Genomic DNA, 16,466 nt, shown 5'->3' on the forward strand with positions numbered 1-16,466 from the left:
GGTAGAAGCCAGTCAAACAAGAAAAGCTCTTCTTGTTTAAACCAAAAACCAACCAACTTTAGCAGACAAGCAGGAAATCCGGATGGAAAATAATAGCCAAGGGAACGGGAGTGATTAATCCATCTGTGCACTGTATGCATTTCCAGAGAAGCAGTCTAATGATAACATCAAAAGGGTATTTAGGGGTTCCAGCCAGGGCTTTATCTAGGGCCAAAGTCTCTTACAAAAGTGATATTCTTAGAGTGAGATAACCATCTGTGTTTATCAGTGTGCACATTTCTTTTGTATTATGTCACTGTTACAATAAACTAAAGAAGGTATGTGCTTCTTGTAACTAGCACATCATTTTCTCAAAATATATATTTAGCTTATAGTGATTGCGTGGCCTCCAGCATTTATTCATTACTTTATTAGGTAAATAAACCACTTAATATGCTAAATTCTAGGAGTTAGTTGTTACACCATTGAAACGTGTTTAGCATTCCTGGTGTATGTTGTGGCACCTAACTTGAAGCATACTAAGTGCCTCTCTTAAAAGTTGAGGTAGGACTTTCCATTTAGTTTGGAAAACCCTCACATGTGGTTAACCTGTAAACTAGTAAATTAGCAATCAATACACTGAGTTTTCAAACTGTGTCTAGAGGTATTACTCATGTCCTATTGAGATATTGTACTTGAAAAAACATAGGAGGATCAGGAGGAAGGTCTGAAGGAATCTCCACTTAAGTACAAACCTTTTATTTTTCATGGACAACCAATCATCCAAATATTAAAGATATTCATATAGGAATCATGTAGTACATTAAAATATAATGGTTTTTATTCCACAAATAGGTGATTTTTGTATTAGAAAGTCTGTCATAGATGTATGATGTTGATGAGATGCATCTGTACTGATGGCTGGCTTCTAAAGAAAGATAAATTGTAAAATTGTAAACTGCACATTGCCCATAATGCAAGCTAGGGACAAGTTGGTGAAATCAAACGAGAAATTATTTCTATGTATCCATCAAGGATAGAAGAGCAGCGATATTATAGTTGTGTTAACTGATTTTTGAGTTTTCACTTTGGACCTGATATTCAGAAATGTTGAGCACCTGTAACTACTACTGAAGTAAATGGGAGCTGCCAGATCTTAGCACCTCTGACCATCAGCCTATTTGCATAAATATATGTGCGAATTAAACAGGAACCTTTGAGTCCCTCCATGGTTCTGATGAAGCCCTCAATGACAAAATATGGCACCCCTAACATATATTAAAAATGGAGCATCATCTTCTCCCTCAAACCCCATTGATGATTCTATGGTCTAGACATCTCCTTTTTTGTTGTGAAAATTTAAAAAATATATATATATAATTTACTGTAAATTACAAATAAACAAGCAATCAGCATGCAGGTAGGATAGTTTGCTGGAAAGGAGAAGTAGGAAGTTGAAAAAAATGTCCCTAAATTCATTCAAATGCCCATTACAGCTTCGTATTATGTTTCTTATATACTATTGTCAAAAGTAAAAGTTAATACAACAGTTTCAATCCCTAGAAGGGGGGGAAGTGCGAGAGGAGGGAGGCACCTAGAAGATTTGAGATACCAAATTAGGTCAAAAGAAAGTATAATAAAAGTCCGGGGTATACAGATGCTTAATTGCTACAGCCTCTGATATTTTAACCTTGAAAACATCCTTTAGTTCTATTTCTTGAGAGGATAATAGCTTAGCATCCAGGAATCTCTTGGTACCATCATAGTTCATGAAAATGTATGTAATTCTCACAAGAGCAACTCAGAGCTTCACTGAGTAGCAATTTGCTACTTTAACTCCAGGGAGAGAGAGTTCAATTATTAATTGAAATTTCCATGTCTGTGGTTACACACACGACATTGCAAAACATAGGAACCCATCCACGCAAATGAAATGCCTTTAAAAAAACAAAATTTAATCTTTATTTATAACAAAACCTTAGGAACAAAAACCAGTCTCTATTCCTTATCAGAAATGAATTAAACTACCAGGTTTTGATAGCTCTCTGGAGACACATTAAATAGATTAGTATTATCTGTATGGCTATATATATACTATACCTAGGAATACAAAATGCTTTATCTGTGATTTTTTCCCTCTAGATTGGTTATTGGAGTTTGTGTATATGTGCACGCACGTGCATTTTGCAGTGTTTTTGCCCTTTTGTGGCAAAAGTTTTAAAAATATAAAGGTTTGAAGTAGGAATAGTAGAGCTTATCAGTCACTTCATGCCCTAGGAAGGAGTACATTTGACCTCAAGATTGGTCTGTATTAAATCCTTTATGCCATTGCCCATATCCACCACTTTTCAAGTGGTCGTTTTCTAATATTTCAAGATCTTTTGTGTGTTTTCTTCAATGAGAGTTCCAGGTTTACAACCTCTGTCTGCAAAATCCATCAGGTTTTATTAACAGATTGGACTTGCCCTGAGTATTTTCAAAAGAACTAGGACTCAGTGCTTAAAAAGGGTATGATGGTAGCCATTTTGCCCTGCACTGCTTACTCTATATACTTTTGGCTTAAGAATGAGTAGTTTCAAAGTTAGTTTTCCACAAAAACAAAGTTCGCCTTACTCTCAGTTCTTGCACTACATGACAAAGCAAGAATTGAGGCAGGCCAGAATACACAGCCTGTTCTCCTGGTTGTGTGGGCCTATTCTTAAGTAATCCTCCACTGGTCATCATTGTGTCTTCTTCGTTTCTTTCTTGACTGTTTTAGAAGCCCTAAATCTGAAAACCCTCTGTATAGATAAGCAAACTGCTGAGCAATCGGAAAAGATGCTGTGTCAGTAAAGACAACTTTCAAAAGAGCAAAGAGACTCAGCACATCCACTCCCAAAAGAAGTTACAGGCTTGATGCAGTAATTACTGGATAAAATTCTATGGCCTGTGTTATGCAGGAGATCAGACTAGATGATCATAAGGGTCCTTTCTGTCCTTAAAATAGATGAATCTATGAAACCTACAGTTCAAAGTGGGAGAACATTATCAACTTCCTTGTCTCCCCAGTGGTAATTTGTAGTATTAGTGAAGATTAAATTAAGAGAGATTGTTAAGTGATTTCTACACTAGAAGTGAAATACTGGCTCCCCTGAAATCAGTGACAAAACTCCCAATGACTTCAATGGAGGTAGGATTATGCCCGAGACCTTTTCGCCAAAATTTCCCACCAGTGAGACGATGGGGTCAGTACCACTGGAGGGAGCAATGTTGCTGGCATTTTAGGCAACATGTCATCTAACTCTGAGCTAGTCTACACAAGACAGTACATTAATCACTGGCGGCTGCCAGCACCATCTACATTAATGCTCTAACCTTTGTTACCACTGATGAAAATGAACGAACAGTTGCAATACTGAGAAACTTAAGGAAAAAAAGTCCTATCCTAAACAAAGCCTCGCTTACCTGCCTATTGGAGGTTATTGCCATTGGCATCAAAGGACCCAGGATTTCACCCAGGGACTTTTGTGGGAAATGGGAAAATAGACTCCATTTTTACTCCACTCAAATGAATTGGGCACAGAGCTTATTGGAGGGACAGTGAAAATCAATAATATATTGCTAAAAACTAGAGATTGAACACTTGGCATATCTGCTATTTCAGTAAGCTACTGTTGGCAGTGTCCTGTCTTTTTACTTGTTCTACAAAACACTGTGCACACCTGAGGCACTGTATAAGAAATAAACCATGCAATCAATAAATATGTATTGTGTGTGTCCTCAAAGGAAGGCCATTTAGTTTCCATTTTCTTACTAAGGCATTACACTGTTACTGGGAAAAATAAAATTACAACTGAAAGCAGAGAATGATCAGAATTATTGATTGCTCAGCCTGAATGCTAGAGATTGAGTTAAAAGTCTGGTTAATTAAACTACCAAAACTCACACTAATATGGTCTGATCTTAAGCCATACTAAAATAATTAGATGAACCATATTTTGAAGGTTATCCAGAAAGGAGTCAGATGCACTTGCCTAACTAAGAATGCAAGATCAATCAATCATACTCTGCTGGCTATTTTTTTTTTCCTTTGCTGCATTCTGAAGCCCTGATTCTGCAAAAAGTTGCATTAAGATGGACCATTGAACCTCTCTAGGATCTGAACCTAAGTAAATAAGAGCTTTTAGCACTACTTTTTGATTTTGTTGTGAATGCTAATCATGCAAGAATATTTAATGGACTCATTAGAGACGTGCTGTCAAGCAGTCTGCATTTGAATGTGAATATACTTTTCATTAAGCTCAAATTGTTACATATTACACTGAAATTATGGGAAAGAAAATCTATGTATAATCTTCTCTCTAGTTATGTGCTTTATTTAAGAAAGAAGACATAAGCTTCACTATGCTAACTTGGGCCAAAATCACATTCTAGGATCTGACCTAGACATGACAGTCCAACAATCGCTATTTGCATTTGCAAATATTTTGTTTACTATTTCTGGGCTAGATTCTGATCTCACATTGGTGTAAAACTGAAATTATACTTTATTGTCTTCAGTGGAGTTGCTTTTGTTTTAGACTGGCATAAGTGAAACCAGAATTTAGCCTTGCACATTTACAAAAGTGCAGGAATATATCAAAATGTAGTTAACTTCATCTTCAACCATAGAATCCTTTGCTTTCCACCACCATTTCTGCAAGAGATGAAAAAGGACTTCATAATGATACTAATTCTTAAACATCTAAATAACTAAGTATTGTTTAAAACACAACATTACCTTATTTACACATATACTTAAGATGGGTTATTGTCACAACAGCTCTTGGACATTTTTGAGTGGCAAAAGATTCAAACAGTTGTATTATTAGCTTCAAGAAAATAGAAATCTTTCTGTCTGAGTATCATAGTTATCTATTTCAACTTGGAGGTGTAGGTAAATCAAGTACATTTTAGTATGTGTTAAAACAGAAGCTGAATATTCAAAGAAAGGATCAGTTCAGTTAAATATATATGTGGCTTCCACCCCGCAATAATTACTCAAGTTGCTGACCCATTTGATGTGCTTGGGTAAGTTAAAAATGTATTTGACAAAACACCATAATCATGGCTCCTATGTTGCACCTTGCAGAAGCAGATTATTCTTTTTTTTACTAAACTAAATCAGGCTACACTAATAGTTGTAAAAGAGATCAGGAACTTGGATTTTGCCATATTCTAGTACCATAAAGAATCACTTTATACATCCTGAGTAGCTGACCATCTTTCTAATTCTATGTAACAGGTGTTTAAAAATAATCTGATAAGCCATTGAATTTGATCTTTAGCATATAAACTAAGCATGAACAGCATCTACATGTAATTTTATGCATACATGTTCATTTAATAATTTTTAAGAGAATTCAAATACTGCATCTTGAAGTAAAATGAAGTTTTATTTTTATGACAGAATTATTTGCTTTATAATAAATGTATAAAACTGCAATATCTGTAAACATTCACTGCATGCAATTCTTCTTTTGTGAGTAGCACTTTAAAAGATAATTATTAATTTATATCAGGGAATACATTTAATTTATTGTCAAGTTAATGCATCTCTCAACTTCATCACCAATTGTTAAATTAACAAACTGGTTGCCTACTATCATGGCTATGAAACATTTAGGCTAAAGGACTACAGAAGAAAAGCACATTTTCAATAACACTGAGGCAAATACACTCCTTCACTGAAATTGTGCACTGACTGGATTTGCGTATGATAATGGGTAAGGGTAGTGACAATTTGACCCACTGTATCGTCTGGTGACTTATAGTGTAACTAAACTGTTGATACAAGATTTTGTCTTTCTGAGATTTTTGCCCACAAAAGTTAATTAGGGCAACTCCTTCTGAGAGGAACTTTCTGATCCTCTCCTACTTTTCAAGCCTTCGTCTTTAAACCTATCCCTTGTTTTTTAAGTCCTTTCATTTTTGTAACCACGGCTGGAACTGATTTGATCTCTGCCTCCTTTTTCTTCTCCTATTTATCAGGAAGAGCTATCAAGATGAAGAAAAAGGGATTAGAGAAATGCATATGAGAAAACTGAGGGTGGTGAAAGATGAACAGAAAAGACAGAAGGAGATGAAATTCACTTAACTGGCTGTAACAACTTTATAATAATAAACTACTCCTAATTCTGAAGGATTAGAAAATGCTTTACAAACTACATACATAGAGCACCACTGTAAAAATGTTTCCTCTGGGGTGGAAGGAGGCAGCTAATCAACGTATTTAAAAAAAGAATGGAGGGACAGGAGAAAGGAAATTTTGGACAAGGACACAGGAGCAAACTCTTACACTTTATGAAGAGCGCCATAGGTTATTTAATGCCTATAGAGGGTAGGCAAGCCCTCCATTTTTAAGGTCTCATCTGAAAGGCACAGGAATTCAATGTCATGTATCTCATAAAGATGAAAGTCTGATTTGAAAGTATCACTATTTCAGCCTGGATTCCAGAGTACCTAGGTATTTCAAAGTTGAGACTTCCCTGGCTGAGCCATCCCCTCTGACATATCTTGACATTATTTAACATTCTTTCTGTGCTAGTATACTACATATAGAGAATGCATCCAGGATGCTGTGTGGAGATATAAAGATTTTGTTGTATGTGTTTTGGATGGTCGTATTACTCACAAGTGACAAGGCCATGAGTGAGTTGTCCAGATCATCCCAAACAAGTGCAAATAAAACCTTTATATGGCACCATCACACATTCTGTATGTGTCAGATATGTTTTAGAAAAAGGTTTCTTAGAAATGTTTTAGAGTTCTAAAAAGGATACTTGTTCTTTTTACTCCACCTCTAAAACCAAACCATAGTTGCCATCAGTCCAACTAATAAAACAATTCCAAAAATAGCCTAGCATACGTTTTATGTATATAAATTTGTCGCAACTTTAAAATCTGATAACTCAGGCAGTCACAGGACTAGAAATAATGTCTGGATCCCACTGGGAAAACTGGGAATTTTCCCCTTCCGATAAATTTCCATTATTAGCTCTGCAGGGCCACAAAGTCACAACATTTTGATTATAGAAAGGCTGACAGTAGCCCAGCCTGGGCCTCTAACTGATGCAACTTTGGTGAAATTCCGTATTCGGGAGTAAGAAACATTTCTGTGGAAAACTAAAGTTTTAAAATAATGGCATTTGTTTGAAGCTCCCTAGGTTTTTCAAATGTTAGAATAAGTTCGGGCTGACGGATTAGTGATCAGGTCATAGGTATGTGGTAAGTTTATCACCCATCAGTGCAGTTTTATCAGAGGGACATCACTTCTATGTCTACTGTATACAGTATAACTAAATATCTCAAGTTACAGGACTTTTCTTACTGCAGTTATCCTTATAAAGGTGATATAAATGAATATTAAGTTATTCTTCACAACTTCCCCTTCTCCTTACATTCACTACAGAAAACAATAAAAACAATCAGTGGCAATTCGCTGAATACCTCAAGTCAGGCAGACTATTGGAATTCTAAGAGTCATGCTTAAACAGAGACAGCCACACAGAGCAAAACTGATTTCTACAAATGGCCTGGAACACCACTTCCTCTGCAATAGAAATGAGAGTTACTGGTCACTGTTTAAGCATTAACCAGACAAGCTGAAAAGCAAAATGGTGCGTACATATCACTCTGTTACGCTTGTCATCACTTAAACAGACAATCAAAAAGATTATGAGAAACATGTTTGCTACTGCTGTACCACTGAAATTCAGCTAACCCAATTCCATGAATTCATCCTGAAGCCTAACAGATTTTGTTAATTTTCTGGTAACAGGAGGTTGGTTAAATATCTTATTTCTTTCCCTTAGGACCTCTAAGTTTTTGTTTTACATAAGCCAACCAAACTTTAGTAATATTGTCAAGCAATTGTCTCCACTGCTGAGAGACAAACCTTAAAGGGTTTGAACTTTCTGGTTGTAATAAAGATATACAAGAAGTTTCATGTTTAGAGATTACTGTATCTAATGATAAAATACATACAGTCTAAAAAAAGTAATCACTGGAATAAAAATTATTTATTCCAATGTTCATCATAAAAAGCATTCCAGGAGAACAATAAGCCAGAGAACTTCAAGAGAAGCAAACTTCAAGGAATGACGATACTGTAGTACAAAATTATGGCCAAAAATACTGTATTTTTAACCAACAAGATCATTTTGGGGCAGTATTTATACATTAGGTTTTTTCAAAAGCTATTTCCCATCCCCAAACAGACGATACATGCATTTGAATGACATTTTAAGAACAGCAAATATGATTTTTTAAATACTGCAAGTTAAAAATGTATCTGACAAAATCCCCTAAATATACAGGTCAAATAAGGGCTACCTCCAGGTTGGTATGTGAAGAATCCGGCAACAGGTTATAGGTTAGAGTATCCTTTGAAAATTCTTTACAATCAGATTTGTCTGGCTGATTTTACCTAATGCTTTCCCCCCACCATCACATTAATATTCAACTGAATAACCTATTTTTTTTAAGATCTAAAGCTTATGTGAGAGTTATAGTATTCCCTTTAATCGACAAAATGATGTTTTAGTGGATTTTTATTTACATTTAAATATTTCTTTTTGTTTGATGTAATTCAGAATCATATGTCTGAAGAAATGCTGTGTGAAAAGTGAGGAGAAAAAACCAGCAGCGTTGGACATATGGTTTTGAGGACCTGGTAGGCAAGATCATTAATGAATTGACCACAGGAGAGGGATAGAGGACACAAGTTATTAGTTCATCATAAACTGTGAAATGTATGGATTATGCCAAAAACAAGAATTGTATTTACAAAAAAAGCAGATGCCTGAATGTCCAAAATATGCACTTAATCACATGCAAGAAGCCATTTTAAATTTTCTATTCAGATGGTGACATGATGAAATTCCAAAGATACATATGGACTATATAATTGGTTTTTAAACTAGAGGTAGGTCTGTGGTAGGCCATGTTAACATACTGTGCACACATAATTAGTAAAACAAATAAATGTAGTAGTTAGTATGCAGGTTAACCCTTATATAGAGTTTCAAGAACAGCAGCACATATAATAAATTATTTGGGTACATTTTATTTTTTTCAAGTGGGTAACATGTCTTTGTGTTTTCCTATTATTTCAATCTTTTTTGAGAAATGCAAAACAAGGGAAGGGTCATGAGAGTGAGTAATCTGAAGGTCATTTGCATCTTACAACCAAAAGCTGGGAGTCTAGCAGTATCTTAATATGCAGCCCTTTTCCCCCCATTTAAAGTTTTTGCAAATCATGCAGTCAATTCTGACTGATATCCAGCACAAAAAGTCTCTTTTCAACTTTCAAACTTAAAAACATTATGATTCACAATCGTGTGGTAGTATGATTAAAAATTACAGTTCATACACCTTGACAATCAAAATAGTCTTAATTATAAAAAGTAATACTGCCCTTATAGCTGTATTATCCTCTATACCTCAGGACAGTGCCAGTTAATTTGTGAAAAAGGCAAGTTTAAGGTTTTGTAAAACACATATTACAGCTTTCTTGTGCTAGTGAACATCTAGTATACACAGGTTCCCGAGAGATTTTCTTTCCCTCCTCCCCCATTTATGACATTCAACAAAATCACATTGTTTTGGCAAAGTTTGAAAGGGTTTTTGTTTTGTTGTTTTTGCCTTCAGCTTCATGTTAGAGGCACAAACTTCTGCTGTATAAGGCATAGTAGAAACCATCAACTGACCAAAAAAAAACCAAACCCCACAACAGAAAACAACAACAACAAAAAAACACAACAAAAGAATATATTGCAAGTGGGAACGGAACAGCTGTGTCATTTAAAAAGAAAAATATGTTTTTGTAAACTGGAGCTCTGCAATGCTTTGTTAGGTGATTCATGAAAAGATTGGCTTGGCATTTTGAAGATTATTTTTTTCCCCAAAACATGCTCACATGTTCTAAACATTTGCCACGGGTCCAACTTACCTAAAACATACCAGAAGAATCCCAGTGGCACATACTCTTGAAAAGTTTTGCAATCACAATGTAACTACAAAGCATGAGTAAACTTTTGTTTTTTGTTTTTATACAAAACTTAAAACCAACTTTTCCCTCCCACTCCACCCTAAGGCTCCTCCCCTCTTCCCTCCCCCCAAATCCCATAACAAAAAAACAAAACAAAAAACTCCTTTAGGCTCCATTGGCCTCTATTTGCCACAACTTCATTTATATCACCAAATCTGGGATGGTCAATCTATTCCCATCTTTAAAGAAGGGATATTATCATTTACCCCAGATTCAACAGTGGAAACAGAAACTCAATTGTGTTTATAGAAAAATCAGGAACAATTTTATAATACCATATATAACAAGACTAATTGTTCTGATCATCTATTTAGAACTTCAGTGTCACTTTTTATATTCTCTATCTACCTGCTGTAGCCTTATTAAATAAAATACCTTGACTCACTGGACACTGGTGACTTTTTTTGTTTTGTTACATTTAAGGTTTTCATAACCTTTCAAACACTATTCCATTGGACTTCTGCATTATATTCTGTCATATAATATTTTTAGGGAAGTGGCGGTATATAACTGTTAATACATTTGTACAATAGGCTACAATAGTTTCTAAATCCACTTTTCTAATAAAAGCCTTCAGAGAGGTAAGACTAACTTGCTGTGCATTTGCCAAAAATGTATATTAAAGAGGTCACATTCCAATCCTAGATCATATGGTAAAAATTCTTCTAACAATGCTGGTTTCTACATCTGTATAAAGTCCTGTCAAAACTCAAGCATTATTTTGAGACTGAGTAACCTTTGGGTGTTGTTTTCAATTTACCTCTACTCAGGAATGTGCAAATGATTTTATACAGCATGATGCTAGTACCGCTCTATACTATAGTAAAGTATTTTGTTTTGTAAATAAAAAAAAAAATCCCTAGTCAGAAATAAACTGACAAAATTTACATTCTTCTCTCTTAAAAAAGTAAATAAAATAACATTATTTAAAATGTGAATTAGCTATAAGACATACAATACAATTACATAGATACATATCAATACAGCACATTCAATCTGCCAAAAAATTAATGATTACAAAGCCAATATGGATGCTGCCATATATATATATATAGATGTATGTACAATGATTATAGCATTCATAATTGCACTATACCTACAACCAGTTTTAAATTACAAGGTGTCTCATGAGGGAGAAAAAAATACAACTTTTTTATTATTGTTGTTTTGGGGTTGAGAGGGTTAACGATGAACGTCTCATTAGTATTTATTGTTAACTTTGGTACTCAACTAGTAAGCCATTCTTTTCTCCCCCTCCCCTCTGCTACTCTGAAGGAGCAATTTCTAAATAAGTGCACTCTAGAGTGCTGCATGGTATTGCAGATAATCAGTCCAATTACATGTCAGACCACTAAGTTCTCTGCAGCTTGCCTAGCAGTCACCTGACTAGTTAAAAAAAAACCTTCAACCCAAGCTGCAGAATAGAGGCTCATAAATGTGTGTGTGCTGTCTTTGTTGTTGTTTAAAATAATTGCACATTTAGAGTTCAAAGTAAGGTCTTTCCTGTTTCATTTACATTAATAAATCTTTCTATGGAACACAGAGAGGCTACTTTGTATTAAGCCCATTAGACATCTGTGAATCAATTAAGAAGCAACCATAACAAGACAGGTTCCTGAATGTGATTACTCATCAGTAATATCATGTTTTACAACTAAAGGTGCCTTGATATTACTACAGAAAATGTTCTCTGTACTCTCATACTATCTTTGATATAAGGACAGAGTAAAATTGTCTTTAAATTAGTATAGACAATATGTATGTGCACCATGCACCTAACAGCATTTTCATTCACACTGCTGTTTTTGGCATTGAAAATGGAACACTTTCTAAAAAAGAGATCATATGAGCTAAAACTTTAATTCTTTATCATTTGGCAGTTGTCTCAATCAGGCCGTTTCCCAATCAATCAATTTGGCATTTCAATTAGTATCTTACATTTCAAAGCTATTAGTTTTCTAAAAAGCCAGGTTTGGCAACATTAATTTTTTTTATACAATAAAAATAATGTTTAAATTGTGGTCAAAACATTTTAAAAGCTCTAACTAAAAAAAAGCAAAACCAAACAAAAAATAAAACAAGCAAACAAACAAACCCAACCTGAAAAAACAGTTTCAGGCTGCAGCCGCCGGGGAAAATGTAGTGTCTATGGCATTTTTGTTTGGCATCTATGATTTAAAGAAAGAAAGAAAAAGAATGGCACATGGCAATTAAAAAGAAATTCTATCATATTCCACGTGTTGCCATTTTGCCTTAGTCACTTCATTACTGTCTTCTGTGCATCTTTCTGATTTGCCACGTTATAGCTAATGTTAAAATCCATATGCTACTACAACTACTGTTTGTGATCCCAATATCCTAGTCCACAGTGTGAAGACAGTTTGAAAAATACCCATGTCAAGAATTTTAAAATCACAGTGTCAATACTTTTGATCTTTCAGAAAAAGTACATACTGTAAAATTAGAATGATTGATGGCTTAAATTGTGATGATAGTATTTTCTGATCATATCACTCTAGAGAAAACAGTTTACTAAGGGATGCATCTAGGAAAAAAGGCCATTGTACCTTTGAAAACAATAATAAAGTGTGTGGGAAGGGAAAGAGTGAGAAAGAAAGAGGGAAAGGGGAAAAACAGCTTGATTTTCCCTCAATAGCAAAAAAATCCTATCCTTTGTGAGTGCATGTCTGATAATTTAAAACACATTGTCACAAGGTTTTGCCTAAAAAAATGAGGAAACGTGCTGTGAATGTATTTCAGCATCTTTTGTTTTTCCTCAGTATAGTTTAAATAAAATCATAATATTTACTACAAACTCTGTGGACATTCACAGAGTCCAGGCCGGCAATAAATTAGTATTATGCAAGTCGTTTTCACAGATAATACAGTCCCTCTTGTACATCTTCAATTGCCTGAAGGGAATTTTAAGGGGCCTACTAGGCACAGTTAGACCAGGTTGTACTCCTTCAGGTTTAACTGTAGGATAGTGTCCTTGACAGCAGCAAAGACGAAGCGGATATTCTCTGTGTCTGTAGCACATGTGAAGTGGGAGTAGATAATTTTGTCACTGTCTGGATTCAGATCTACGAACATCTTCAAAATGAACTCTCGTGCTGCCTGTGCATCTCGCTGGGGTCCTGTTAGGTTAGAAAAGAAAGTTAGTTTTGCTAAAGCTAATCAAATGCATGAGTTTCTTCTTTGTCAGGGAGCATCCTACTATATCTTGCAGAAGGTGGAAGAAAGTTGCAGTCTGTGATACCTGCATAAGAGAAATAGGGAAAGATTATTTTATAAATCAACTCACACCATGCCTTTGCTCTTTTCTTCCCACGTAGGACCTTTTAAAATAAAATTGAGGGAAATTTCAGAAATAAAATTATGCGCATGAGGGCAAAGTATTTTTCTGTCAATATTCCCCTTCTCCAAGATACACTTTTAAATGAGAGAATGAAATGGATAATTTGTAACCACAAAGGATGAGCAAAACAGAAATCAATCATTTTATAGTTAATCTTTCAGTAATTTCAAAGAGTTAAGTAGTGTTTGGTGTATTGCAATTCAGTGTACACTTTTAAACTAAAAACTGATCTTGTACTGTAACATTTACTACTTTTATCTGAGGATTTTAATACATAGTTTAACTCAGTTGCATTCTAAACTAAGATGACACTGTCTTAGATAGAACTTCATTATTTTTAACGTTAACTGATAATGAAATACACTTGCTTTGTAATTGATGCACTTGTTACAAAGTTGTTACATTACCAAAGTTAATGATCTAACTAATCAATTGTTATCTAAATTACACATAATAATTATCCTATTAAATCTAAATTAAGGTTGTAATTCTCAGAAGGGCACACAGTCTATGTAACCAGGTTGCATGTTCAGCTTTATTCACGTGAGGCAAATGGACCAAACACACACACCCAATTTGGAGTAGCCAATGTGCATCCAGTACTTCAGGGTATGGGCAGGAGTGGTTTACCACAGGCTGCTACTTTATCCAGCATTTGTGAGTATGCTCCAAAGCACAGAGGCCCCAGAAAAGGTTTCTCAAAGAAAAGGTTGCCAGATTTTTTGTTTTTTTTAACACGGGCAAAACAACATATTCTTCACTACCTTTGTCTTTAGATATGGCTGAACTATTTTGGCCAAAATTTTCCAGAAAAAATCAGCCTGTGGCAGACACCCAGCATAGAAGATTTCAACCCAAATAGTTAAAGTATGTCTGAGTTATAAACAATTGAAAAAAGAGTCTTATAACAGGAAGTGTTAGGCAACCTTAGAAGGTGGAGCTGAACTAGGCTTGAAAGAATAATAAAAGTAATTACTATTCAACTGTCAGCTTTCAAGCACAGAGAGGACTATCAAACAAAAATTATGTTGAATTGTAAACAACAACTATGGTCTGATCCTTCTGGTTGTTCTATATGAGTGGATCCCTGCAACTGCACATAACGATTTGCAGGATCACGACTTAAGTCTCGCCAACCATAAACTGGTAAGGACAATGGAGCCTTTAGGTTAAGTACTGAGCCCTTCAGTTCCCTCAGATGAACCTGAGACTTTTCTTCCACTCCAAGCAAAGCCTCCACTCAGTTACTGTAAATAACTTCACTTTCACCATCCTGCGAGTTTCCTTAGCAACTGGTATGTGACCTGCATAATGTTCTCTGGAACAGGCACATTAAACCTTGTATAAGTAACATAAAATTAGAATGAAGGAAAAACTCCATTATAAAAATTGAGTGGGGGAAGGTTGAGAGGAGTCAGACAAGTCTCTTTGAAGCACTGAAAGGACTTACGACATGGTCCCTTCAGCTATCCAGCTTTTTAAAAAAAGTTCTTTTGCCCTCTAAAGCCAAGTTAAATGTAAATATGTAAGAAAATGTATGTATTTGGCAAAAACGACACTGTGTTCAAAACCAGAAACAAAATAAATTCCTAGAAAAAAATATTGACTTTTAATTAGATCACCAAGCACAAAGTTATAGGCTAGATTGGAATTAGGTCCACTGACCTGAGAATATTTCTTTAAAAATCTAAGCATTCTGAAGACATAAAACCTACATGTGTCATAAACCTAAAATCACAAAAGAAAAGCTCAAATAATTTAGTATCACATGGATTACCATCCCACTCCCCACAAATAATGAAAGTCTGGGGTAAAATCCTGGCTTCAGTGAAGTCAATGGCAAAATTCCCATTTATTTTAACGGGGTCAGGATTTCACTTATAGACTTCATACATTTTAGGGAAACCTTATTTAATATAACACGTGGTTTGTGATTACTGCCATAATCTACTTGCTGTCCCACCTATTTTCCTATAGCCATTATAAAAAATGCTACAAGACTGTGCGTATTTGAAATCAGTAGAAGTGCTCAAAAGTGCAGTTTTCATTTGTATTTTTTCTTTTTTTACGTTTTAAATAATGCATGTTACAGTCTCAGCTTCCCAACCATCCGTTAACCATTTGACACCATAAATATATATTCTAATAAGTCTGCAAACAGTTGATTATTATTGTATTACAAACGTCTATGTACCCTGTAAACTAAATGCATTTCTAAGCTATATGTACTGGAAGATCTGTCTGTCTGCAATTTAGACAATGCTGTTTACAACATATCACCATTGTAGTGTAAATGCAGTCAGTATCTCAAGATCTGGAGCATGAATTCTGATGTTGCAATATTACTCACCATCATATTCTGGGAAATAGTCAACTAGATGGGAGTACATAATTTTCTCCTCTAGCAGATCTTTCTTATTTAAGAACAGAATGACTGAAGAGTTCTGGAACCATGGATATGTGATAATTGTCCTAAACAGTGCTTTGCTTTCCTCCATTCGGTTCTGGAAGAAAATAAGAAAAAGAGAAACAAAATTATGTGGTCACAAAATATGTTAGCTGTGTTTACTTTGCAAACTGAACCATTCCATCGTATGAATTTACTCGTTGCTCCTTAAGGTTTTATATAGTTTCAATCACAATTTATGTATAAACAGTTTATTAAATTTGTAGGAGATTTTAGTTATGCAAGTTCTGGCTAACATACAATAAGTATTAATTTTTAAAAAATGGGCCATGAATGTTAAAGGCGTAATAGGAACTGAAAAAGTCTCACTATTTCCATTTATAACTGGCCCACCAACACAAATCCACATTACCCAGTGGAGAGAAAGCCAAATGTACAAAAACAAAGCATAAGAGTTGAGTTAAGGAGAGAGCATTCCCCTTTGCTTTCAATTTCCTAGTTTTTTTGGTTTAGTGTTTCAACTTTAACTGCTTAACACGACTGAAACAGAAGCCTGATTGGTATTATTGTTTTCCTGAAATCTATAATTATGTCTGAAAGGACTTGTCTACATGGCAGAATTGTATTGTGTTTTAATACGATTGAGAAGAATT

At 34.9% G+C, this 16,466-nt stretch overlaps 1 protein-coding gene across 1 annotated transcript in view; it reads right to left on the reverse strand.

Moving 5' to 3' along the window:
• Positions 1-9,041: 9,041 nt before the first annotated feature.
• The window catches only part of LOC137167121 (guanine nucleotide-binding protein G(q) subunit alpha), a 206,677-nt gene continuing 199,252 nt past the window's right edge, over positions 9,042-16,466 (reverse strand). Inside the window, exons 6-7 of the mRNA XM_067569124.1 lie at positions 15,757-15,910; positions 9,042-13,185 (exon numbers count right to left, since the gene is read on the reverse strand). Coding sequence (XP_067425225.1) covers positions 12,995-13,185; positions 15,757-15,910 — 345 coding nt within the window. The 3' untranslated portion in view covers positions 9,042-12,994. The remainder of the gene's footprint in view (positions 13,186-15,756; positions 15,911-16,466) is intronic.

Source organism: Emydura macquarii, unplaced genomic scaffold (genome assembly GCF_026122565.2).
Source record: "Emydura macquarii macquarii isolate MOO-44397 ecotype Brisbane River unplaced genomic scaffold, CSIRO-AGI_Emac_v2 contig_2897, whole genome shotgun sequence".
NCBI classification, from domain to species: Eukaryota; Metazoa; Chordata; order Testudines; family Chelidae; genus Emydura; species Emydura macquarii.